This window comes from Lissotriton vulgaris, chromosome 1_1, assembly GCF_964263255.1.
Source record: "Lissotriton vulgaris chromosome 1_1, aLisVul1.2, whole genome shotgun sequence".
NCBI classification, from domain to species: Eukaryota; Metazoa; Chordata; class Amphibia; order Caudata; family Salamandridae; genus Lissotriton; species Lissotriton vulgaris.
In genome coordinates this window covers 2,138,605,960-2,138,633,756 of record NC_141685.1, presented here as the reverse complement: position 1 = coordinate 2,138,633,756, position 27,797 = coordinate 2,138,605,960, and the positions used below count along the sequence as shown (strand labels likewise).

Sequence of the window (27,797 nt, the reverse complement as noted above, 5' to 3'; positions counted from 1 at the left end):
AACAACAGCTTTAATCTCCAGCCAAGCAACCACACCGGCGCATATTTTTCCATCGGGCGTCGCTGTGGCAACACCCTCTACCACTACTCCTTCTATCAATTCAAAAATAGCTACATCAGTTGCAACTAAAAACCAGCCTACAAGTACACTATCTGTACCCAAACACCGTCCTAATCCCAAATCAAACCAGACAAAAACACCAACATCAAGATTACCCACAACCTCGCACCGCATTCCTGATATCCCTGTTAATAATAACCTAGCAGGGGAAGTGGGCAATTTATCAGATGGTCTGCCAAGATTGGAGGTGGAAGATACTAGATACACAAAAGGGGTCGAAGGCAGGAGACCCCCCACTGAACTCCCGCCAGAAGCTGCACCTTATGTGGTGGTACTCACCGGGGTACCAGAACTGTCGGGAAACAAGCGGGAAGGCTTCTATCAACTAAAGAACAAAATAATGCACTGGCTATCTTCATACAGACCTATAGCCAGTAATATCAATGGAGACATAGTTCATGTTCGACGGTTGCCTTGGTTAGGCGGAAGACCAAAGGACATAGGGGGAGATGTGGTTGTGGTGAATTTTAGAGACAAAAACGCAGTCCAATATATATTATCTTGGCCACATGGTAATGCGAACAATTGTATTATACCGCGCCCATTGACTTACTTTTACCCAAAATCCATAGTATTTCCACAACAACCAGTATCTAGCAACGCCCTCTTTGACAATCATTTTTATAATTTGGGGCTCGCTAGAAACCCTGTTCACATGTATCAACCAGCACCAGTCCCTGCTTTCTCCGGGTGGAACACTATACCCCCCCAGGCACGACACAAATGAATACAGAAGAATGGCTCATTTAATACCATTCACGCCATTGGAAATATCTAACAGGTTTGATGTATTCAGTGGACTGGATGAATGTGATTGAAGTTTAAGGAACCGTGAGGTAGATAGTTGTGGCGTAAATAATCATACTACTGATGGACCTAATGAGGATGAAGGAAGTAGATCTTTGAGGACAGAAAATATTGTTACTGTAACTGGCAACGGGGCTAATGGTAGCCTGTCACCACCCACAACAGCTGGTATCTGTGGGTTAAATGAGGGTCCCTCCCCGTTTACATTAGTCTCATGGAATGTGGCGGGGTGCGTGCAAAAATATGTGACCCCGATTGGAACAACTACATGAACACCTTTGATATTTGTATGTTACAAGAGACATGGGCCACGGACCAGATCCATAGAGCGGGTTATAAATCATTCCAAATAGAGGCTGTGCCTTCATCAAGAGGACGTGCCGCAGGAGGCCTACTAATATGGATCAGTGTATCTATTAACATCAGTATAAAGATTCTAAATACCGACTCTCTAGATATACTAGGTCTGGAAATAACTACAGAGGACAAAAGGGTGATTAACCTTTAAATGTGTATAACTGTCCTCATCCATCCCATAAGGTGTCACCATGTATTGAAAAACTGGAGAGTTTTATGGATACCCTAAAGCCTGATGCAAGTGTAATTTTATGTGGGGACATGAACTGTAACTTTGAACCAATCACGGGTATGGTCAATCTGTATGAAGATAAGGATGTGGCTAACGGGATACCTCTCTTGTCTGGTAATGGGACTGTCGCTGGGACCACAATAGCCCTTCAGATTACGAGGCTGCTTGTGAGCCATGGTCTGAGGGCTTGTAATGGCCGTATGCCATCCGATAGCCCGAAAGCACCGACCTTTAAGAGGCGAGATTATAAAAGTAATTTAGATTACGTTATTATTTCTTTTGACCTGTGGCCATATACAATTGATCTAAAAGTTAAGGAAAGATATGATAGCGACCATTATCCCCTTGAAAGTAGCTTTCTCAATAACTTACTAAAGGGGCAGGAAAACACAGAGGGAGGCGACAGACAAGTACAGTTACCAACACAAGATAACATCATTGTTAGTAATAACCAAAGGGCTGTTAAATGGGCATACATTTTGGAAAGAGAGGACCTTCTATCTAACATTTACAGTACTTTAGTAAATACATTTGATTCGTTTTGTTCATTCAGATGTGAATCTGGCGAATTTATTAAATTGCACAAAATATTTTTTAAACAACTGCTTGATCTCTTAACAAAAAGACCAAAAAAAGCATCTGGGATAGCTAATGCAAAACCAGTTGGAAAACCCTGGTATAACAAGGAATGCTGCGCTGCCAAAACCGTTTTGATTGAGGCCATTAAAAGAAAAAGCCCTGCAGAAATTAAAGACAAAAGAAAATTATATAACTCACTATTGGTAAAAGCTAAATCCTCTTGGGATGATGAAGTATGGTCCAGCATGCTATTAGCAGCTAAAACCAAGGACCAGAGGCACTTCTGGGAATTAGTGGCTAAGGGGAACAAACGAGAGAAAGGCTCTAGAGAGGTCTTTTTAGACGAGGCCACGTGGGTAAAACATTTTACAACATTGTATGCAGCTAAAACCTGCGAGGCAATCTCTCTGGAAGAATCAACTCCCACTCAGTCTGCGAATTCACACCTACCGGTAGTCTTTGACTTACATGAAACTGAGTTGGCAATTGCTTCAGTCAAACAAGGGAAGGCACCTGGTGACCTTTTTTTGCATAATACCGACGTTTGGGTACCATATTTAAATCTTTTATTCAATACGATTGCGGCTGGTGACCAAATCCCAGACACTTGGGATGGTGCAGAAATTATCACTATTTTTAAAAAGGGGGATAGAGGCGATCCAGCCAATTATCGCCCCATTAGTCTTTTAGACATAACTCAAAAGATATATGCCAGGCATATATTAAACCGTATAAACACGTGGTTAGATGAAAAACTAGTTTTATCAAAATATCAGGCGGGGTTTAGGGAAAAAACTGGGACCATAGACCAGGTATTAAGGTTGTGCTGCTTGTACTGGAAATATGTCATTATCCGCAAGGGCCACTTGTATGTGACCTTTGTAGATCTACGAGCAGCATTTGACCTAATACCTCGTGATCTGCTTTGGAAGTCCCTGGAAAGACAGGGACTTCCTGAGGAACTATTAAAACTGGTGAAGGGCCTGCATCGGGAGAACTACGCTAAGGTTAGGTGGGGCCCAAATGGAGAACTCACAGACCCAATTCCCATAAAAAGGGGAGTACGCCAGTGATGCGTATTGGCTCCCACACTCTTTTCCCTTTTTGTTAATGACATTGCGGCTTTTATGGAGAATTGTGATAACGATTCGCCCCGACTAGGAGGAGAACGGGTACCGTCCCTCCTTTTCGCTGATGATACGATCCTCATCTCTCAAACCCCTAGGAGCCTTCAGATTTTATTAGATAGGTTCCAGCAATACTGTACCTTAAAAGGGTTAGAAATTAATATTAAAAAAACAAAATATATGACACTAAATCCGCATAAAAGTTTTTTTAAAAATCTGATGTTAAATGGTCATAAGCTAGACTACGAACAGAGCTTTACATACTTAGGGGTATTATTAGATTCATCGATGGGATGGAGACCACAGCTGGAAAAATCAACAATAGTGTATAAACAAAACTGTCTCCCAATATTAAAAAGACATAATAAATGCATGAACAGGGCAGTAACCCCTGCAATAGAGATCTTTAGGTATAAGGTCCAATCAGCTGTTCCGTACGGGGCCGAAATATGCGGACCAGTATGTAGAAAGACTTTTGAAACACTGGAGAATAAGTTTATTAGGGGATTATTAAAAGTTCCCACCAATACCCCATTGGTTCCATTATTTTTAGACTTAAACATCAAGCACACTGATCATCACGCAATATTAAGACCCTTATTATTATGGGTTAGACTATGGATAACCCCTGAATTGATTGACTATAAAAATGGGTTAAAAGAAGTTTTGGACCTAGACAGTGGTAACCAAATTTACTGGTTTAAGCATGTGAGAACGTGGTTATCCAAATTAGGCCTAACCCATTTTTGGAGTGAGCCGGAGTCCCTAACTATGGCTTCCAAGAAAATTTTCAAATTGTCTTTTTGGTCTTATGTGAGCTATGATTCTGTGTATGTTAGAACACACGGCCCCCTAACCGAATCATTTTTAATGGTTAAAAATGTGCCCTGTTTCGAATCATTTCTCGACGAGGTCCAGCCACCGTTGGCTAAAACCCTGTACTTAAAATTTAGATATGGAACACTGAGAACTAAGACGACTGAGAAATGCTGGGGGAAGACAAATAGCGATTACTGCACTTTATGTCCTAACAACGTCATGGAAGACGTTTTGCACATACTGTTTTTTTGTCCTAGCTATGGCAAAGCAAGGAAAAAATGGATAGTCCCATTATGTCATATCATTGGCTCTAGATCCCATAAGGAAGCTGGCAGAATTTTAAAAACGGATACCAGCCAAGTAATTGTGTTTGGAATCAGTAGATTTCTTTTGGCTGTAAATTTCGTTAGACTAAAAAAGTCTTTCTTTAAAAAAAAAAAAAAAGCTGCACCTGTTTAGTACCACGGAATATGTTTTTCTTGGTTTTAATTGCTTCGATAATTTTTTTATTCTATGCCTTGGTTGTTATAAACTTGATTTAATGATTTTTTAACTTTGCACAATGTATTTTAAACTATTTATTCAATTACGTGATAATTCCAAACCACCATAGATTCTCCTAAATGATGACTTGTAGTATTGATTATGGTTTTTTGTATTGTATATATGTATTTCTTTTATTGTACATCTTTTATGTTGCAGTGCAACGAAATAAAGATTATTGAATTGAGTGGTCATGTGAACATGTTGGACGGGAACTGATGTTCTATTCCCAGCTAGGACAGTCGGGACTGGGAGCAACCCTGCTTTAACCTGAGGGGGAGGGTAAAAAAAACCCAGGGGTAGAGGTCTAATGCTGAGGTTTGTGATGTTTGAACCATCCCAGAGTAAACGCTCTGCCACATTCTGGGTTTTAAAATTTATCACCACACAATCCCCTTCAATTGTCTTTGTTTTGGGGCCTACCCAGCCCACCCTTCTCACCATATTTATGTGGGAGGCTATGTCCATATTGCCGCTGCAATAATCCTGGCACCAATTTTTGGTCTTCTCCATTAAATATTTAGAGCTCTCATATACTTTAGTTTTCAAGGGAGGAACCCCTGTTAGCACAACTACTAGGGGGGCTGCTTGTGGGGGAAGATGTAGCCTAGATTTACATGGTAGTACCTTTTGTATCTTTAACGGTGTTTGGCATGCTTAGGGTATCAGAACTCCTTTTGGTGTCAAGTACACTTTTCCCTGCACAAGGCTGCCTCATAAATCCCTCCGGTACCGAACTACTAGTCCCTGGTGTAACAATGGGTATATTGCTGTCTGCCAAAGAACCGCTTTTACCGTCTACCATATGTGCCTCTTCTGGCAGGGTCGTTTGTGTGGGATCTCTTTTTAAATGCTCATGCTGTTCTTGTAAAAAGGTCTCTATCATATTGCATTTTTTTAACAGACCGGCCACACAAGTGTTCAAAACATCGATTATGTCCTTTGCTATACTGGTTAGAATGGGTTCTAGATGTAAATTTACAAGCCCTTCGATTTTATTGCTGAGTCTATTAATCAAATCATCTTCCCAGAGTTCGCTCAATGTATCGGTATGCTTAGTCTTCTTAGTGCATTTTTTAGGTTGTTGTCTTCCCCCCCTTTGCCTGGATTCTCTGTTGATACTTGTTTTGTATCTTGGGATAGAGTTATGGCCTGTCCTTTCCCTTTTATGGGTGTGATGGTAGGAACACCAAGATCTGAGTTTGGACCTAAATCCACAAGTGCGTCAGGCAAAGAGTCAATGTCAGCTGGGTTGATCGAAGATTTGTCCCCCTCGCGGGCTGGGCCAGATATGATGTCTAGTGTATTAGAGATGGCCAGTTCTTTTTCCGCATTAGCGATTTCTTTATTAATAGCCCCCACAGCAGAGGTTAAGTACGAAAGTATTGAATCAGCCTTTCGTGGCATCTTAGGTTTTTTACTATTTAGGCTCCCATGACATGTTTGTTTGTGCTTACCCATAATGGTAGATCTCAGAGGGGTGGCCTGTCCTGTCCTCAGTCGTCCGCTGACGGCCGCAGACGGCCTGCCCTCTGCCCGGGCTCAGCGCGGCGTCGCCCGCGCGCGTCCCGCGACGCGGAGGGAGCGTCCTGCTAATGTAGCGCCTCCGGGCGCCCTGCGTGGGCAAACAGGAAGTCGCCGCTAGGCTCCCTGGGAGCTGTAGTCTCCAGCCGCGGGCTGCGAGATGGAGCTGTGCGGCGCGGAGAGACTACAGCGTTTGGGCCCCAGGAGTCGGTCTGTGGCAGGTAGGTAGGAGTCCTCTGGTCCTCTGATCACTGTTGTTCTCCCCACAATTCAACTAACAACCTGTCTTCATTTAGCCAAGATAAAAGATTTAAACAACCTGCCTATACCAAAGCCAGAAACACCACTACAGATGAAGGGTTAGACGTGGCCTATATTTTAAAACAAAACAGAGCACTTCCTGATTGGAAAAAATGGTTAATCTGGCCCACAAACACTAATAACTGTCATGATAGATTCCTGAACAAAATACAGGGGTTCAAACAAAACAGGCCAGACCCAAGATATTCCCAAAGACAACATCCAGGGATAATTACAACATACAGTGTGGGAAAGCTATGCCTCGAATGGCTACAGAAATACACACTTCCAGAAATTAGGCAACACTTAACTTTACTTAAAGAAGGTGCTGACTTGCGAGATTTCATAATGGGACCTCGCAAACAGCGTCAAAAACGTTTCATATACGCCGGTATATATGCAGCATACAATGAAGCTTGGAAATTAAATCAAATTGAAACTGCTGAAAAAATACAAGAAATTGATCATATTAATTTGGAAAAAGCGTTTTCTGTAGTGGACAATGGGTTAACGACTCTGTCCTCCAGAATCTATTCACTGGATAGCATTGTATCATCTGCTATTGATATAATAGAACAGGATATGATAATGTTACAACATGGTCAGTCCCAATTGCGTTCTATTGTACAGCTAGGCTGGACGTTACAAAATTTGCGTTCAGGTCACGTGCCATGGCGTCTAATCAACATAACGTCATTATTTTCTATCTTTAACCTTACTGATAGACAAATCTCTTTGGCACAGAAAGAAGCAGACTATACGGTGCTAAGCATTGAAAAACTTGAGAGATTACCATTGACAATGTCAGAAAGACCTGTCATTGAATGGATAATACATGGCACCATTACAATCCTGATAAGGACTTTTCAGTTTCAATACTGCCAAGAGTATATACACCAGCAGGCCTGTATGAAAGGTTGGGTAAAGGATACATCAAATCAACCTGGAATTTACCATTTACACACAGGTGTTAGAGTGGCGAAAGAAAGAGGTATTTCTTAGTGGCAGTAACTGCAAAACATCACTGAGCGGTACACTCCTATGCGAAGGTATAAACCTGCATGGACCTTTTCAAGGGTTAATCAAATAACCTTTCATGTCACCTGCACGGAACCCCGGCTACACAGATAGAGGCATTTTTCAGACATCTTTCCAACGGTAGCTACGTTATATTAAGTGACCGCAGCTGTTGTGGCATGGTGCCAGGAAAACCCTATCTCGTGAGCGTCACTTCCAGGGTCATTTGTTGTATGCAAGTATTGTATCCAAAAAGCAATCCAGACATGGAGGTGGAAATTTGGCCTTCTCTGAATATCTCTTCTATTCGAATTGATACTTTAAGCAGAATGAAGTCTATTCTTTTACAGACAACTGTGCCTTTAACCTCGTCCAAAGAGACGTATGACCTGCAAGCTGCAAGGACAGCGACAGAGATACATACCCTTTTATCAACAAACTGCCCCGTGCATTTCGTAGAAATGTTAAGCCAAATTTTAAACATGTCAGATACCAGTGGCATCACACATGTATTTAAGACAATTTTTTCGGGACTATTAACACCCTTTGAGACAGTCCTGGGCATCTTCCCGAATTTTGTGCACTCTCTTTTTGGTGGCCTGCCACTTATTTTGGGACTCGTAGCAGGAGTTTTATTTTTGCTCCTTCTGCTCCGATATGGCAAGCCAAGTCACAAACAAAACTCATGCTTCGATGGAAGAAACGATCCTAGCAATACGATACCGAGACCGTATCACTAAGGTCCTTGGATTGGCCCGGCTAAGAGATCTGAATACAACCTGGTTTCTTTCATTCAGACCGATCTGGCGAAATTGCATCTTACCTGTGCTTCGATGTCTGCTATGCGGAGAAGAATGCGTGTTGGCCGTTTGTCTGACACTACCATCAATAGTACCAATGGATATCGACGCTTTGCTTTGTCCAGTAACGACTCATGCAACGTATTGTCCCCAGCGGCTACCGATTCTGATGACGGCATTCGTTTAGACTTCACCATTACGAGTAGGTGGCGGTGAAGTACGAGATGAAAGCGGCAGCACACAGGTACAACCTTCTGTGAACATTGCTGATCTAAACACCGATGATGGCAATGCATCGCATATATGCACGATTTCTGATTTTTCAGCGTTGGCACAACTTTCACCTACTGTTGTAGACAAATTTTTTGCTGGTCTAGCTGAGGTAATGTTCTCCCCTAACAACGACAATAACAATTGAAGTAGCGAGCACACAGCGTTCCCTGAACTCAGAATTTGGCCTTCAACTTTTAAAAACAACACTGCTGAAAACACTTGGAACTATTTTTTTTTCTCTCTCTCCCTTGAAAGAAAAATAATTTTTCCCAAATTCGATAATATTTACTTTTTTTGGCACAAGGTACTCTGCTTAAAGTAGAACTATTCTTAGAGAACAGAGCTTCTATTTCTAGAGACTCTAGAGACAATATTTTGAATCCGCCTCGAGCACACTTTCAATCTTGTATGAATATGTGATGAAATGGTCTCAGCCTTCTCTTCTGTATTAAGAGCCATTTCATAAATGTAATTTTCGCAATTCATTCAGCTGATATTTATGTTTGAATCATCTGAATGATACCACTGCTTGAATGCGTACAGTATAATACTCATTTTCGTATATCTATACCGTTTCAAATGCATTTAACGTATTTTGGGGTGGGATGCAAAAACACATGCATACCTATATGTTTATATATTGCTTAGTATTTAGTAATGATGGACATTATACGTGGAGTGGGTGTTGTGTTTTATCTAGGACCCTAATTAAATACTTCATATTTAGTATTAACCAATGTAAACCAAATGCGGCAAGGCTACTTCCTTAGACTCCTTGAAAGCACAACGAGTTCTTACAACATACCAAACCTCCAGCAACCTGGGAATTCCCCGTGCTTTTGTTTTGATTTGTCTTAGAACTCCTGCAAGCACTGAAAGAACAATCAGTTCTTAGTGACATCTTTAATTGACGTCTTATGTCCAACCTAACGTCAAACACGGCACCTTCCAGGTATAAATATACCAGCGTTTGCCTTAAGCAACACACGGTGGTGTGGAGCAGAGCGGCTATCTACTTATCCGAAGCCCAGCTGATGCGAGTGCCGAAGGAAGCCGTCCCTCCCATTTGACGCACTGAGAAAGACGCTGTCTTTTTCTCCTGCCGAGAAAATCCAGCTCCGGTGTTTCCAGTCACCCTCGCGGGTTACTGGGAGATCGAGTCCTGAGAGCGAGATACAAGACCTCCTCCATTCTTAAAACTAAGGTATGGAGCTGATTAGATTCTTAGAGAATTCTTGGGTCCGATACTTGGCAAAAACTAACTTAACTTAAACTGCAGCCCATCTACTCCTTCCCACATACTAGGCTTAGGTTAGGTACACCGGGGTAGGCGTATTTAGAAGCACCAGTTGAGTACGTTTAGTCAAGCTTTTATCTTTGTATGTAACTGTATATATTTTATACCTTTTAAGTATCATATGGCTCAGAAACCATATCAATGCTTTTATAGTATTATTTCGTAATACTCCGTTTACTGTACGGACTTTACTTTATAACAAGTATTGCAATCATAGCAATTAATTTCTCTTGCATGAGAAAGAAGACTGTTCAATAAATAACACCTTTTTTATTGAAAACATCAGGCTCACTATTTCTCTGCACTCTGGTGAAACTAAGTATGCACAACTAGGTATCTATTGTTTTCACACAACTCTGGAGATATACTCCTTATTCTGGGGGAGCAAAGTTGTCATGTTTATGCGGTCAGAAGCTGAATCCCTTCTTGTCTAATCAGGGAAGTTCACTCCTCCCTTTTCATTTGAGAAAGTTTTTAGTGACCTCTGATCTAGCTGGCAAACCTAAATTAAGTCTAACATATTCAATAGAGACCTAGTCGACCTCAGTCCTACGTCTAAGCTATCGTTTATGTTATTCCAATGCGCAGAGCCTACTGGGAAAATAGGAACTACACTACAACACTTACTCTTTGAAGTTAACCCAGTTCCTGGGCCTAACCCCACTGGCCATCGTGTCAAACGAACAAAACAACCTCCCCACACCCATGCTTTTGTTCTCTGCTCTGGGAGTAGTATTCACACCTATTCAAGTGTTAATTACTGGCTGGCAGAAGTGGGGCAAATACAAATGTATCCCCCAGGATCTTCAGGCAGTGGAAAGCTAACTTTCTAAAAGTGTGTTTTCCTTAATATTTTTTAGAAATTTGACTTCACCATTGAATTGAATGTTTACTAATTCTTAACATATTTTTTTAAAAATCTAGGTAGTCCCATTTCTGAGATACAGGATTAGGATTTTTACTCTGTACTCTGGTCTTCACATAGGACAGCTATGCCTCCACAGTTAAAAAAGCTTTCGGTTGGTAGTCACTGGATGACACATTTCATTAAATTTCTACAAGTCCTACTTTTAAATACCATACACTCTGCCTTGTGGGCAATAAGACCTTTATAGGGGTGACTTATTAATATTTACCAGGGAGGTTTTGACCTGCCAGAAAGGGTTTATTTTAACAGGACACATTGCAGGTTTTACTCTGCTACAGTCAGGCTACACTGGTAGACCTGAAGCCATGTTGTCATTGCCACTGCAGTGTACGGCACAATAGGTGCTGCAGTCACCTAGTTGCATTTAACTTCTAGGTCCTGGGTAAAATTTTAACCATATACTCTAACTTTTGGGAAAGTTAGATATGCTTATTACAAATATGCCAATCTGACCATGTTTAAAGGGGGAGCACAAACACTTTACTACTGTTAGCAGGTGTAAAGTGCAGAGAATTCTAAAACCAGCAAAAATATAGAGTTCAGCAAAAAATACGAGGTCACCACTCAGAAAAAGCAGTTTTCCTTCAACTTTGATTTATGATTTATACTTGTTTATTACTCTGAAAAGGTCTATTTATGAAGTGACATAAATGTTTGTCCTTACTAGCAAACGAATACAGAAAATATTATTAGACAGAAAACTCCTTACATAGCTTCCAGTCTGTGTTCACATTCCCTTAGCTTAAGGTGCTATATTAATACCAATCTGCCAAGCTGTTTTATATTCTCATAAATATATGTGCAGAATCTAAATGAGCGTCAACTTCGTCATCTTGTTAGACAAAACAGTCAATGTGCATAGGCAGCCAAAACATCTGCTCTACTTTTTGCCTACGTCTGCCTTTCCACAAAAGAGATTTCTATGTGCTGTCTCTCCACGTTTTCTCCACTCTGCCTACCACTTCGGTATAGCATAAAAATATTCTTGGTAAACTTATTCTAAAAAAAATATAAAGGCCCTCACAAAATTATGTGTGCACTATTACACTGCATATAGTATTGAAACTTAATTCTGTTAATATAAAAGTATGCACCTTTCAAGGCGGCATTAAAAAAAAAATAATACAATAAGCCCCCGAGCTTAATTCAAAGGTGAAGGAGCCTAAGGTCAAAGTTCACATCTTTCCCATTGAGTCTTTGCAAAGAATGTACCTTGAACCCATCGTTTAATGTCGAGCCCCTCCACCGTGCCTTTCTTATGTCAACAGAGGGGGATAGAAATTGTGCCAGGCTCGCAACTAAGTTGTTAATGATTTTGGGTTCCATTGTGTAGAGAAACTGCGGTTTGCTCAGAGATTTGATGTATATTTCCACCGCCAGACATATTTTGTACCTGCTGGTCTATGGAAATTTAGGGTCTGAAAACTGACAGTTATGTTCCTAAAAAATATTTTTCCCTTTAGCAGGGAATACCGTAGGTAGTAGGTCCCTGTGCAGATCACATCAGAACATGCAAGTTACCACTGGGCCTAGAGCCACCATGTTCACCAGAAAATCTTGAATTAGCTGCGCCTGGCTGCTGGTAGCAATTGTCTTTAACACTACTGCCATTGTGAAGTTTGAGACTACAGTGTATCGAAAACTGAATAAAATATGTCATCAAAAGTAGGGAAAGCTTTACACCAAAGTAATGTTTTTTTTGCGAGCAAAGAGTAAGACCTTTCGATCTTTTACCGGTAACATTGCGAGTACATTCAATGTACGTAGAAAAAAGTGCCTAAATCGCACTGGAAAGGCTCCAGAGATCCCGAAATGCGAGCACATCACTTGTTGATTTTTGTAAGCCACTCGGTGGGCAGGTGTTAAATTCCTAAACATGCTTTTGCTGATGCAAGTGATGTGAGTGATGCCGGTCATACATTCTAATTCCAAGTCCGTGACTGAACAAATATGTTGTTTCCCCAGGACGATGGCAGGAAAGCTGAAGTGGGTAACGGACATCGAGAAGTCAGTGCTCATAAATAACTTTGAGAAGCGTGGGTGGACTCAAGTTTCAGAAAGCGACGACTGGAACTTCTATTGGTAAGCTTGCAATGCTTTAGTTTACTTGAAATGCCCAGTGAAAGTGGTCTTTTTTATTTACTACTAGACAGGAGCCAAATTGCTGGCCTCTTTGCGTCCTATATTCCATGTCACATGAACCTTGTGCTAATCCGAGGACTTCCAAAGCCACTTACTTTATCCCTGGACTGCCTTTCAAACGTCTTTACCCACCTTTTTTAATGTTTTCTTGTTAGCTGAGCATAATTTGCATAGTTTTTCATCGTGGGTTAATACGTGTGTGTCTAGAGCGAACACTGGTACAGTGAAGTTGTATGATTTAACCTTTATTTGGTCAGTGCACAAACCCCCTTTTCCCTAATTCTATGAATCTACTGTATGTAATGTGGCACCTAAAGTCAAGCAAACAATTGTATTGTAATGGAGCAGGTCTCTTTCCTCATACAGAAATAGAGCACAGAAGCATAGAGTTTTAAGCAGGCTGTTCTCATCTGCTTTTTCATGGTCATCATCGTCATTGTTATGTTATGTTATTATTATACTTCTATAGCGCACGGCCACTCCACGGAGTATCCCGGCGCTTTATCGAAGGAAACCCAACCGAAGAAGGGAGAACATAACACTGAGAGGACACGCAGATACAAGAAGCAACACCAATTTAAGGGAAAAGCCATGTCTTAAGGGTCTTTCGGAAGGACAGAAGGCTAGAGGCCTGTCGTAAAGAAATTGGGAGGTCATTCCAAGCATGAGGAGCTAAGTAGCGAAAGGACCGTCCTTCTGCTCTAGCGCGCTTGATAATGGGAACATTCATTTTAGATAGGGACGAAGATCTAAGAGATCTGGAGGGGTGATACCAGGACAATCGTTTGGAAATATATTTAGGGCCTATACCATGTAGGGCCTTAAAAGTCGTGGTCAAAGTTTTAAACAGAATCCTTTTAGCAATAGGTAGCCAGTGTAGGGTTGAGAGAAGATCAGTGGCTCTGGCTTTTCTTGGAAGACCAAAGATGGCTCGGGCCGCAGAATTCTGGGCGATTTGTAGACGCCTAACCAGATACTTGGGAAGTCCCAGAAACAAAACATTCGCGTAATCCAGCCTAGAGCCGACCAGTGCCTGGACAATGATTTTCCTGTGCTGGATGGACACTAAAGGGAGAAATTTACGAAGCATCCGAAGGATGCCGAAACATTTCCCAGTAAGAGATGAAATATGCGGTCCGAAAGATAAATCACTGTCAATAATAACTCCCAAATTTTTGGCCTTCAAGGATGAGCTAGTGGGAGGGAGCATATCCTGCGGCCACCAGGGTTTCCAATCGGGCTCAGAAGTGCAACCAAAGAAGAGCAACTCCGACTTGTCGGAGTTGCACTTCAGTCCATGACGTCCAAACCACTCAAAAACCGCGCTCAAACAGCCCCTAACCTGGGCATCGTCAAACAGACCATCCCTGTTGCTTACAAAGAGGAGCTGGGTGTCGTCAGCATAGGTGACAATCCGGGCGCCGAAAGACTCCGCCTTCACCGCCAGGGGGGCCATAAAGATGTTAAAAAGGAGGGGGCTCAAGATGGAACCTTGGGGAACCCCCACTTCTAGCGGTGACATCTCGGCGGAGTAGGGAGGCGCCCAGATTGTCTGTCGGCGGTCGGCTAAGAAGGATTTAAGCCAATTCCACACCGTTCCCCGCAGACCAAAGTCCCAGAGTCTGGAAAGGAGAAGTGCGTGGGGAACGGTGTCGAAAGCCGCCGACAGGTCAAGCATAATCAGTACAACTTTTCTTCCAACATCCAACTCCTCCCTGATGGCGTCTGTGACTTCAAGGAGCGCAGTCTCCGTGCTGAAATTTGCACGGAAACCAGATTGAGTCCAGATTGAGTACTATGCAACAGTCCATTTTCCTCGATGAAATTAGAAATAGATCTGTGAACAAACCTCTCAGTCACTTTCGCCAGAGCAGGGAGTAGGGAAATGGGTCTGTAATTGGCATGGACTGAAGGGTCGAGTGCTGGTTTTTTAATGAGTGGCAGGATCATGGCGCTCTTCCAAGCCTTAGGAACTACCCCGGAAGAGAGCGACAGATTCAGGATGGGATTAACCAGGTCATTTAGAACAGGTGCCATATTTGCTAGACTCTTGGCAGGGTAAGGATCCTGTGGAGATCCGGATTTAAGACTTGCCAAGATGTCAAGAGAACTCTCATGATCTAATGGGGGAAAGTCACACAAGAAGGGACCATGGTCTGGCAAGGGACACATTGCAATGCTCTAGATCTGAAAGAGATAGTTAGTTATAGATTCCTTACCTTAGAACTTCCCCCAGGCGTCAGACTGGATCCAGAGATTTTTTTTTAGCAGTACTTCTGCGCGTCGGCATGTGGCGTCAGTTGACTCTGTGTCAGTCGTCTGCGTCCTGGTCGCCGAGATGACGTCGCAGTACCTACTTAGACACTGCCCCTGCGCGCTGATGTCAGTTCTTTCCTTTTCAGCGCCAGTCTAGTACAGATCCGGAGAGAGCTACCCCTTAGCCTATTTTTGGCTAGTTTTTTCGACTTTTTGACGACATCTTTTTCAAGCCCTTTGACTCCTGGTGCGCGAGGGATGTTCCTTCGTCAAACCGGCTTCAAGCTTTGCTGCGCCTGTCACAAGATGATGTCTGTGACGGAACAGCACCTCGTGTGCTTGTGGTGTCTGGAGCGCGATCACGACCCAAAGTCGTCCTTCGACTGTCGGGCCATGGTGCCGAAAACTTTGCTGGAGTGGTCCCGAAAGATGCTGGAGGCCCGGCAGTCGGCTCCGTGTCGTTCCTGGTCTTGTTCGAGAGGAAGGTCCCGAGGCCGTTCATGGAGCCCCAACTTCTTGTCGCACTCTAAGTAGTCGAGGTCATCAGGTAAGTCCAAACACAAGAAGAAGGAGAAGAAGCACTGGTGCTCTTCACCCTCGACGCAACGGGGGACTTGGAGCGTCGTCGTTCCAAGGATCTGTTTCTGGAGCCTTCTTCTGAGATGACTCCGCACCTCCCGATTAACTTGGGAAGCATATGATCTCTACCTCCAGGTTAGCACTGCGGTCAGTGAATAATGCATTCCTTTTGGGTTGTAATTCCCACTCCATTTTGGATACGGTCGTGCAGGTGCTGCCACAGTGCCCAGAAGAGGCCTGGGCCGTTCTCTCCCAGGCTTTTGCGGATGGGAGAGACACAGCCAAATTTGCTATTAGGTGTGGACTGGATACCACTGACTTACTAGGTAGAACGATTGCCACGCCGGTAGCCCTGAGATGATATGCCTGGTTGAGGACATCTGGCTTTTCGGGGAATGTCCATACACCATTGATAGACATGCTTTTGTCTTTTTGGCGACAAAGAAGACTGCGCTTGAGCGCTTCAAAGATTCTAGAGCATGGGTACTCACAAACTTTCTCACAGGGGCCAAATTTACAGTGTGGTTTGCGGCCGAGGGCCGCACCGGTGGGGGCGGGGTCAGTGAGAGAGGGGGCGGGGCTAGAGTAAAAAAAAACTGTGACCATGAGGTTGAACACAGGCCCCTGCAGCAGACGTCTTCGTCCACTGACTCACCAGATCCAGCATACACACATATCTCTCTCTCTCTCGCTCCCTCTCTCTCTTCCTCTCCCTCCCTCCCTATCTTTCTCTCCCTCTTCCCTCTCTCCCTCTCCCTCCCTCTGTCTCCCTCCCTCTCTGTCTCCCTCCCTCCAGCCCTCCCTGTCTCCCTCCCTCCCTGTCTCCCTGTCTCCCTCCCTCTCTCTGTCTCCCTCCCTCCCTCTCTCTCCCTTCTTCCCTGTCTCCCTCCATCCCTGTCTCCCTCCCTGCCTGTCTCCCTCCCTGCCTGTCTCCCTCCCTGCCTGTCTCCCTCCCTGTCTCCCTCCCTCTCTGTCTCCCTCTCTCTCTCTGTCTCCCTCCCTCTGTCTCCCTCCCTCTCTCTCTCCCTCCCTCTCTCTCTCCCTCCCTCTCTGTCTCCCTCCCTCTCTCCCTCCCTCTCGCAGTCTCCCTCCCACTCTCTGTCTCCCTCCCACTCTCTGTCTCCCTCCCACTCTCTGTCTCCCTCCCACTCTCTGTCTCCCTCCTTCTCTGTCTCCCTCCCTCTCTAACTCCCTCCCCCTCTCTGTCTCCCTCCCTCTCTCTGTCTCCCTCCCTCTCTTTGTCTCCTTCCCTCTCTGTCTCCCTCCCTCTCTGTCCACTCCCTGTCTCCCTCCCTGTCTCCCTCCCTCCCCGTCTCCCTCCCTCTATACCTCCCTCTCTGTCTCCCTTCCTCTCTGTCTCCTTCCCTCTCTGTCTTCCTCCTTCCCTTTCTGTCTCCCTCCCTGTCTCCCTCCCTTCATGTCTCCCTGTCTCCCTGTCTCCCTCCCTCTAGGTCTCCCTCCCTCTCTCTGTCTCCCTCCCTCTCTCTGTCTCCCTCCCTTTCTCTGTCTCCCTCCCTTTCTCTGTCCCCCTCCCTCTCTGTCTCCCTCCCTCTCTGTCTCCCTCCCTCTCTGTCTCCCTCCCTCCCTGTCTCCCTCCCTCCCTGTCTCCCTCCCTCCATACCTCCCTCTCTGTCTCCCTTCCTCTGTCTCCTTCCCTCTCTGTCTCCTCCTTCCCTTTCTGTCTCCCTCCCTGTCTCCCTCCCTCTATGTCTCCCTGTCTCCCTCCCTCCCTCCCTCTATGACTCCCTCCCTCTCACAGTCTCCCTCCCTCCCTCTCTCCCTCCCCCGTCTCCCTCCCTCCATACCTCCCTCCCTGTCTCCCTCCCTCCATACCTCCCTCCCTCCCTGTCTCCCTCCCTCTATACCTCCCTCCCTCCCTGTCTCCCTCCCCGTCTCCCTCCCTTTTTGTCTCCCTCCCTTTCTGTGTCTCCCTCCCTCTCTCTTTCTCCCTCCCTCCCTCCCTTGGTCTCCCTCCCTCCCTTGGTCTCCGTCCCTCCCTCTGTCGCCCTCCCTCTTCCTTTGTCTCCCTCCTTCACACCCTCTGTCTCCCTCCTTCACACCCTCGGTCTTGCTCCTTCTCACCCTCTGTCTCCCTCCTTCTCACCCTCTGTCTCCATCCCTCCCTCTGTCTTCATCCCTGTCTCCATCCCTCCCTCTTCCTCCCTCTGTCTCCCTCCCCCTCCCCCTCTCTCTGTCTTTCTCTCTCTGTCTCCATCCCTCTGCATCCCTCCGTCTCTCTCTCTCTGTCTCCCTCCCTCCCTCTGTCTCCCTCCCTCCTGCTCTCTGTCTTCCTCCCTCTCTGTCTCCCTCCCTTCCTCCTTTTCCTTCCCTCCCTCCCTCCCTCTCTCTCGGTCTCCCTCTCTCTCGCTGTCTCCCTCCCTCTCTCTCGCTGTCTCCCTCCCTCTCTCTTTCTGTCTCCCTCCATCTCTTTCGGTCTCCCTCCCTCTCTCCCTCCCGCTGTCTCCCTACCTCTCTCTCCATCCCTACTTCTGCCTTCCTCCCTCCCCCTTCTCTCCCTCTCTCCCTCCCCTGACTCGCCCTCCCCCTCCCTCCCTCACTCTCCCCTGACTCTCCCTCTCTCACTCCCCTGACTCTCTCCCTTCCCTGACTCTCTCCCTTCCTCTCCCTCCTTTGCCCTCCCCTGTCTCTCTCCCTCTCTCACCCTTCCCTCACTCTCCATCCCTCCCTCGCCCTGGCTCTCCCTCCCTCGCCTCGGCTCTCCCTCACTCTCCCTCCAGCCTCGCCCTCCCTCCCTCTGTCTCTCCCTCGCCCTCCCCTGACTCTCCCTCCCTGTCTCTCCCTCGCCCTCCCCTGACTCTCTTCCTACCTCGCCCTCCCCTGATTCTCCCTCTCCCCCCTCCCTCACCCTCCCCTGACTCTCTTCCTACCTCGCCCTCCCCTGATTCTCCCTCTCTCCCCCTCCCTCACCCTCACCTGACTCTCTTCCTACCTCGCCCTCCCCTGATTCTCCCTCTCTCCCCCTCCCTCACCCTCCCCTGACTCTCTTCCTACCTCGCCCTCCCCTGATTCTCCCTCTCTCCCCCTCCATCGCCCTCCCCTGACTCTCCCTCTCTCCCTCCATCGCCCTCCCCTGACTCTCCCTCTCTCTCCCTCCATCGCCCTCCCCTGACTATCCCTCTCTCTCCCTCCATCGCCCTCCCCTGACTCTCCCTCTCTCCCTCCATCACCCTCCCCTGACTATCCCTCTCTCTCCCCCTCCCTCTCTCAGCCTCCCCTGACTCTCCCTCTCTCTCCCTCCATCGCCCTCCCCTGACTCTCCCTCTCTCTCCCTCCATCGCCCTCCCCTGACTCTCCCTCTCTCTTCCTCCATCGCCCTCCCCTGACTCTCCCTCTCTCCCTCCATCGCCCTCCCCTGACTCTCCTTCTCTCCCTCCATCGCATCGCCCTCCCCTGACTCTCCCTCTCTCTCCCTCCATCGCCCTCCCCTGACTCTCCCTCTCTCTCCCTCCATCGCCCTCCCCTGACTCTCCCTCTCTCCCTCCATCGCCCTCCCCTGACTATCCCTCTCTCTCCCCCTCCCTCTCTCTCCCTCCCCTGACTGTCCCTCCCGGGAGCCCGCCAAGCCCCAGCAATGCCTTCTTGGGGGCAAAGGGGGAAACAGAACAGGGTGGCTGGACAGGATTATTATCAACAACACCTTTTAGCCACGTAGTCAAAGAAATACCACGCGACCTCTGGGAAAGAATCCCAAAACAAATTTATTTTCTACTGAGACTCAAATTTTTAAGGAATCTAGGACATGAACGCAAACAAAACAACTGTTATGACAGTGAATAAGTGCAAAACTTTGGAGTGTAACGTAAATGTGAACCAGGGTCCAACGGAATCGATGTAATTGTATCCTAGTGGCACCCTTGGAGGTTTACCACAGGGTGGAGGTGTCGACGCGTTTCGAACCGGGGTTGTTTCAGGTTCTCTTCAGGACAGGGACTGGGGTAATGAGTCTGCTCAATGGCGTGAGGGTGCCACTAGGATACAATTACATCGATTCCGTTGGACCCTAGTTGTGCAACCCGCTTTAAATAAACTCACCACAGGCCTGGCTGACAGGCAGGCATTCCATTCCACCTCCCCGCCTGTCCCATGGTTTCACAGTCTGTAGGACTGGTTCACATTTACGTTACACTCCAAAGTTTTGCTCTGTATATAATCGCAATCAATTTTGTTCACTGAATTTTGCATTGTTTTTTGTGTGTCTCGTTCACCAATGTGGCCTCATTCACTCTTGTATGTATTGTATACTTGTAAATTCTGTAAATTTGTAGATATTGCCATCACTTATTCACTGTCATAACAGTTGTTTTGTTTGCGTTCATGTCCTAGATTCCTTAAAAATTTGAGTCTCAGTAGAAAATAAATTTGTTTTGGGATTCTTTCCCAGAGGTCGCGTGGTATTTCTTTGACTACGTGGCTAAAAGGTGTTGTTGATAATAATCCTGTCCAGCCACCCTGTTCTGTTTCTCCCTATTGCTGTGATCCGGGCTGGGCAGACGTAGGATCCAAAACCTTCACTGTTCTTCATTCTTGGGGGCAAAGGGCAGCAAGGCTGGTAAAATTAAAAATATGCATTTTAGCAACTCTGCAAGTCGCGCTCTGACAGCAATGTAAAGGCTGGTCAGCAGCACACGCACACTCCGGCCACCCACTTTCCCTGTGCCTGTGTCCGGCACCGTGATAAGAAAAAGAGTGTTCAGAGTTGTAGTTGGCAGTTTGGCTCCTGTTGCGAAGCAAGTTATTTAAGTAATTCTTTCAAGTGCAGATGTACTTGGCACAACGTTTAACATTTGCTGGTTAAAGACGACATACACTGAAGTTCTTAGCACCCTGCCACCCCCTTGTCAGCCCGGGATGAGACAGCTTGCCTGGCGCGCGCACACCCGCGCCGGGGCATTTCACACGTCTTTAAAGACCATTAACTTTTTAATGAGTCTTTGTTCTGTTTCACCTCTTCTGAAGCCCCTGCAGCTCCACTCTATGGCTGTAATCTCTCAGCCCCCAGAGAGCAGAGCCTCTCCTAGTCCAGGCTACTGCAACCGGTGGTGTTTACTGACACTCGAGAATTAATATTTTTTTTTAAACTGGCACATGTCTGTAAAGTCCGCGGGCCGCCAAGGAAGGCTTGCCGGGCTGCCACCGGCCCGCGGGCCGTACTATGAGTACCCCTGTTCTAGAGCTACCCCCAGTTCTGTGGGCCTCATTGCGTCATCTCGTCCAACTCTGTCTGCTTTTTGTCCCTGTCATGGCTATGGAAGGGGCGCCCAACTATGTCCAGCCCAGCCTAGCCACCGGTACACGCAAGCTGTCCAGCCTCTGCTTGGTTGCGCACGTGGGACCCAGTATCCTCGTGGGAGCCAGTGGGCGGGCCAGTCCACCAACCCCGCTGCCACTTCCTCCAAACCCTCCTCGTTCGTTGTTTCAGACCCTTCTTCAGCCAGTTGGAGCTTGGATTCACCATCACCTCCTCCACGGGCAATCCCTCACATTGAACAGGTGGGTACTGCAAATCGTCCGAAGGGCTACTCCCTCCCCTTCAAGACTACTCCTTCCTCCATGCCACCGTCTTACGATCGCATGTCGAAGAATCATTCTCCGTTAGGAAGTCTCAGCTCTTTTGGCCAAGGAAGCAAAAGAGAGGGTCCCTGCACCAGAAGTATGTTGCGGTTGTTATTCCCGCTGCTTTCTGGTGCCCAAGAAGGATAAAGGCCTGATTCGTATTCTAGACCTACGGGCCCTCAACTGCTTCCTCCGGAAGGAGAAGTTCAAAATGCTCACGTTGGCTCAGGTCCTGTCTGCCGTAGACCCTAGAGACTGAATGGTGGCTTTGGACCGGCAGAATGCTTATTTCCAAAATTCCTGTCGGTCCAGCCCACAGACACTATCAACTGTTCACGGTGCGCCTCAAGCACTTTTAGTTCGCCGTGCTCCCCTTTGGCCTTACCAGTGCCCCTCGGGTGTTCACAAAAGTGATGGCAGTGTTAGCAGCTCATCTGCGCAGATCAGGGGTTCCAGTCTTCCCCACCTGTGTCGATGACTGGCTGCTGAAGGCAGGCTCGCCCCAGGCTGTCGTCTCCCCCCCCCCCCCCCCCCCCCCCCCCCCTCCAGACTACGGCGGACCTCCTGCATTCGCTGGGGTTCGCTGTAAATGTGCCGAAGTCACACCTGACTCCCTCTCAGATGCTTCCTTTTATCTGACCTGTTCTGGACACAGTGCAGTTTCAGTCCTATCCTCCCAAACAGCAAGTCTGGGATATTCGGGCTATGATATTGATGTTTCAGCCTCTATCCCGGATTCCGGTCAGATTGAGGCCCCTGGGGCTCATGGGCTTCTAGATCCTGCTGATAGATCATGCCAGGTGGCATATGCGGGCTTTACAGTGGGACCTGAAGTTCCATTGGGCGCAGCATCAGGGGAACCTTTCAAACTATGTCCAGATCTTGGAGGGGACTACGACACAGCTGCAGTGGTGGTTAACAAACCAAGATTAGGTCAGAGGCAGATCCCTCTCCCTTCACCAACCAGAGCGGACAGTAGTGTCAGAAGTGTCGCTTCTAGGATGGGGCGGCCAACTGGGAGAGGCAGAGATCAGAGGCGTCTGGTTGCCGGCAGAATCCGGCTCCATATCAACCTGCTGGAGCTCCGGGTGATCCGATTGGCACTGAAGGCATTCCTTCCCTCTCTCAAAGCGAAAGTGTTGACAGACAACACCACCGCCATGTGGTGCTGCAAAAAAAGGGCAGAGTGTGGTCGTGGACCCTTTGTCAAGAGGCTCTTCGCCTCTGGACATGGCTGGAACACCAGGACATAAGCCTGGTGGTTCAACACCTGGTGGGGTCTCTGAAGGCCAAAGCGGACTAACTCAGCTGTCGGTGCCTGGTCGATCACAAATGGCGTCTCCATCCGGAGGTGGTGCAAGGTCTCTTTCAGCTTTGCGGCAAGCCTTGGTTAGATCTGTTCACCACTGAAGAGAACGTGCAATGTCAGCAGTATTGTTCGTTAGAGTTTCCAAGGCGGCACTTGCTTGGCGACGCTTTTCACCGCAAGTGGCTCTCAGACCTCCTGTACGCCTTTCCGCATGTACTACTTCTGCCCAGAGTGCTGAAGAAGATCAAGCGTGACCGGGCCCAAGTTAACCTTGTGGCTCCAGACTGGGCACGAAGAGTGTGGTACGCCGAGCTTCTGAGCATGGCCATCGATCCTCCAATCAGAGTGCCCCTTCAGGAGGAACTTGTGTCGCAGGGGGAGGTTCTTCACCCGAACCTGTCCAGCCTCCACAATGTCATATTTTGCTCTACTGTACTGCTGAACATCACCATTGAATGCATAACTTGTATCGTGATGTATTGCTAATAAAGATTAAAACAATTTTTTTTAAAGTATATTATACAAATAGTGCAATATTTATAGTCTATGTGTCGGGATGCATTGGTCACATAATGCAGATAGTGCGCGCTCTTGAAAGTGCCTTTTACCTAAACTTTATTTTCATAGTACATCTACACCTGTTCCATGCCAACACATCCCACTCAACTAATGATAAGAAGCCTGGCACACTTTTTAAAACTTTGTGTTTGCATAGCTACACTTTGTTTTGTCAAACACCATCCTGTAAAACGCTCTGGAGTTATAAACTATGCAAAACTGTCTAAAAACATTTTAAGAAAAAATTATCTCTATGCAAACCTTGGTGAAATCAGACCAAAGGTGTATGTGTAGGCTTAGATTTTTATGCTGACCTTTCTTCAACTTATTGCAGTAAATAACCATACCATGGAGCCCTATTTTCAATCAAGGGAGCAACACTGAACTGTAAACAACTGTTTCCTTTTCTGAAGCACGCCTGTTTGCTTTGCACAGAAGGCAGTCTTTTGCCAGACATGGCCATATGCAAATCAGTCTTGACGCTGTACCTCATGGGAACAGTCCAACCCGAACTGCCAAGCTGGCTGATGATGGCTGATAGCCAGAAACCGGTCCTAGGATGCTTGATTCCTGTCCAGGTAAGACATGGCTTGGCAGTTCGGGCTGGACTGTTCCCATGAGGCACAGGGTCAAGGCTGATTTGCATATGGCCATGTCTGAACTGGGGTGGCGTGGTGAACAAAATAATGATGGATTAAAACCAGATCTGTGACTGGGGGTGAATGTTTTGCCAATGTGCAACACTCCGTCCATCATCTTGTGTGTTTTGCTATAATAAGATTGTGGCTCTTATGTCACAACAATTTTTCTAACACGGTTGAATGCGCACTCAACCATGAAGTTATCTTCAGGATAATACCAAGAACTCATGGCAGGGAACCTCACGATTCATTTAAGAACTATAATAAAAATGGTCTGATTTCACCAAGGTTTGCATAGAGATTATTTTTTCTTAAAATGTTTTTAGATAGTTTTGTATAGTTTATAACTCCAGAGTGTTTTACAGGATGGTGTTTGACAAAACAAAATGTAGTTATGTAGACACAAAGTTTTAAAAAGTGTGCCAGGCTTCTTATCATTAGTTGAGTGGGATGTGTTGCCATGGAATAGGTGTAGATGTAGTATGAACATAAAGTTTAGGTAGAAGGCACTTTAGAAGAACGCACACTATCTGCATTATGTGACCAATGCATCCCGACACATGGACTATAAATGTTGCACTATTTGTATAATACACTTTTAAAGAAAAATTATAAATCTTTATTAGCAATAAATCACCATACAAGTTATGCATTCAATGACATTGTATCGGCAAGTGGATGGCTCATAGAGCAAAGCAGACAGAATGCATATAAATGGAGGGTAAGCTAACTTAAATGTCATCTATAGCTTAGGTAGGTCATGAAGTATGTGGTTGTTCCTGACTAAGGGCATCGCTAGCTGACAGAGCCTTAGGGGTGGAAGGCTGGGTCAGAGAATTTCCAGAGCTGACCGTCCGGTGGAGATGGGAGACCAAGGGGCCCCAGATGTTGTACGTTCTGTTAACCTCTGGCATCAAGTTCCAGTACTCACTAAGATGTGTCTGGCAGTATGCCATATCTGCTAGCCAGTGTTTTAGTTGAGATGCAGGCCTGCGACCCTAGTGAAAAGCCACTCAGCGTTTAGCCAGGGCCAGTAGCATTGCGTTAAGTCTGCGATTGGCATCAGAGCTGCCTTTAACATGGCCAAGCAGACAGGTGAGTAGGTCAGGAGTGATGTGTTCAGCAGTGATCTCGCTAATGGTTGTGCATACCTCCTGCCAATATCCCGCAGCTTTTGGGCATGCACAGGCCAAGTGAGTGAAGGTCGCATCAGGCATCGAGCAACACACGCATCTCGTGTTGTCGGACAAACCCATTTTGTGTAGTGTAGAGGGGGGGTGCGGTAGAGCTGTTGCAGAATGTTAAAATGAATGAGTCGCAGCCAGTAATTGGGGGAGAGGCGTTTTGTTTGGTTGCAGCAGTGCTGCCTTTGAGTTTGTGAAGGGCTGTCCACCAAATCAGGGGCTCAAGCGCAGCGGGCACGTTCAGTATCAATAGGAGAAGCCGCCAGGGTGAGCGCATATAGCCTAGTGACAAGTTTTCGTGGGGATGAAGTTGAGTGTGCATATTCCAGAGCAGCATTTGGCTTTGGCACATCTGGGAATGTGGGGTTAGTATCTTTGCAGGTCGCTCTGATTTGGTAGTAGAGAAGCTTGTCGAGCGGAGACGCGCTGGTAGGGAGAGGAAGAAAGCTACTATTGTTGTAAAGGTCGGCATTAGTTTGTATGCCCAGGTTCGCCGCACGGCGAGCCATGCAAGACAACTGTAGCGGTGGGAAAGCTGAGTTATTCGCTAGATGCATCGCTGGTGCAAATAGGTCCCCACTCCGGGTGTATTTGCGGATCCCGTCCCGAATTTTGGAATTACCAACATTTTAGCAGTCAAGACTCGACCGGCCAGGGAAAGTGGGAGCTTATTCCACACAAGCAATTTAGTTTCAAGCCATTCTAGTGCTCTTCCAAAATTGGCCTTCCAAAGTTAGTCCAAATCTTTGGCACAGCCAAATGCCAAGGTACTTAGGGGGACCAGATACCCAAAAGAATGTATAATCAGTGGAAAACTGTGTAGTCACGTCGGTAAGAGGGAAAAGGACCGATTTACCTCAATTGATTTGTACCCCAGAGTAGCCGCGTTATAAAGAATCACCTCCCTAGTCATGGGAGCTATATTCTCCTGCGGTTCACGTATAAATAATGTTACATTATCTGCATACATAGATGTCACCAGGCTGCGGGTAGAGAATCTGATGCCCCTATATGTATGGTGTTGGCGTAGACATGCCGCAAGAGGCCCCATGGCGATGGCGAAGAGCATCAGGGAGAGAGAGCAACCCTGTCTGGTGCCCTTGGTAATGATGTTAGGTTCAGGGACCTGCCCGTTGACCCTGAGGCGCGCGGAGGGAAGTTTGTAGAGGAGGTTGATCTTCTGGATAAAGCCTTGGCTAACCCCAAGCGGTTAAGTAGATTGAAGAAAAGGCCATTCCAATGTATCGAATTCCTTAGTGGCGACCAGGAGAGCTGCCACTACAGGCAAAGCCGGGTTAATCTGGTGCATTACCAAAAAAATGGTGAAGAGGTTATGAGAAGTGGCTCAGCCAGGAATGAACCCAGACTGATCAGGCCGCCCAATCAGAGGCATGAGAGGATGGATCCGGTTGGCGAGTAATTTAGCATATATCTTATCTGTATTTATCAGACAGAGGTGGACAATAACAGTCGCAGCTATTGGGTGATTTGTTGGGTTTAAGGAGAGTTATCAATGCTTCACGTAGCCAAGTCTGACTGATTCGTTATACATCTCCTCAAGATGTGGGATGAGCAAGGGTGCAAATTCTTTATAAACCGAGTCAGACTGTCTAAGCCCAGTGCTGTGTCGCTTGGGAAGCCTGCTATAACCTGGCCAATCTCCTCAGTGGTGAAAGGTTCGTCCAGGTAGTCACAGTGTTAATCACCAATTTTGTATAATATACTTAATGCAACTAGCTCCATCACTTCACTTTTGGGATCATATATTTGCACAGCAATAACAACCGTGTAAATGTTTCCTGCGGCAAGCCTGTTTTCCTGAATCGCACTGCAGGACCCACTCTGTAGTAATTGTATAGCTCTTCAGTCCTTGGGGGCACAGCTTCCAGATAATATGCTGCATGGCTAAAAACGTATAAGGTCCCAAAGGTGGGCCCTATTGGCAATGCCAATGCTTGTTTCCTGTTGCCTGCACTAAAGCTCACAGCCAGATACGGTACCTAAAGACATTACTCCGTAGGCACAATATTGTTTTACGACTTTTCACCTAGATAATCAAAATCTCCTGTATAGGCTGTCTTGTGCATTTTGGTTTTTAGTTTGTCTCCAAACGGATATAAGCATACTTTCATGGGCTACAGGACAATAGTTTTTGTGAAATCTGACCTTTTTTAAGTTGTAAATTTAGTTTTAGGGGTTATATTGTTGATCGTTTCTAGGTTGCTAATTCCAGTTTGTAACCACTTCATAGTACGGTAATCACTGTAAGGGGGGCTGTAATAACTTCTTGTTCATCTGGTGCTTCATACAGCAGTTCTGCTGTTTCTAAGTACTCTATATGACAGATGTTACTATTAAGTGACGCTTAGTTTACCTCCTGTTTATGCAAGTTTGAGTTGGCCATACCTGGATTCAGACTTGTGACCTGCAGTACACAGTAGGTGTTAACGTTGAGAGTTGTATTCACTGAATACTCCAGCTGTCTGATTATGAAGGACTGAAGCTGGCAGATTTTGTTTCTATTTGTACTTGTCAGTTATACAGTTGTTATGCTGTCAAAGAACCTGTAATAATTTGTACAAGCTGTTTTATAAAAACAGAAATAGCCAGAATGAGTTACTATATATTTTTTATTACAGTAGTTTTGTAACCAGTGGATTTGCTGCCTTCCAGTAACTTTAGATGGGAAAATGACTCCAAGATATGTGAAGGTTATATATATATTTTTTAAAACCTTTATTGTAGCATTCAAGAAAATACAAGCATGGGCCTACAACCGCGGGGGCTGGCCGCTAGATAGATTAAAACCACCAATATTACAGTACTACACA

General features: G+C 46.2%; 1 protein-coding gene across 3 annotated transcripts in view; it reads left to right on the top strand.

The window, feature by feature from the left end:
- Window positions 1-27,797, top strand: part of TTLL1 (TTL family tubulin polyglutamylase complex subunit L1) — a 381,222-nt gene that overhangs the window by 62,906 nt on the left and 290,519 nt on the right. For all 3 annotated transcript variants that reach the window (XR_015295929.1, XM_086922194.1, XM_086922187.1), the window contains exon 2: window positions 12,689-12,805. Coding sequence is in view for 2 of the 3 variants with exons in the window: in XM_086922194.1 (XP_086778320.1) it covers window positions 12,693-12,805 (113 nt within the window). In the remaining variant the exon portion in view is untranslated. The remainder of the gene's footprint in view (window positions 1-12,688; window positions 12,806-27,797) is intronic.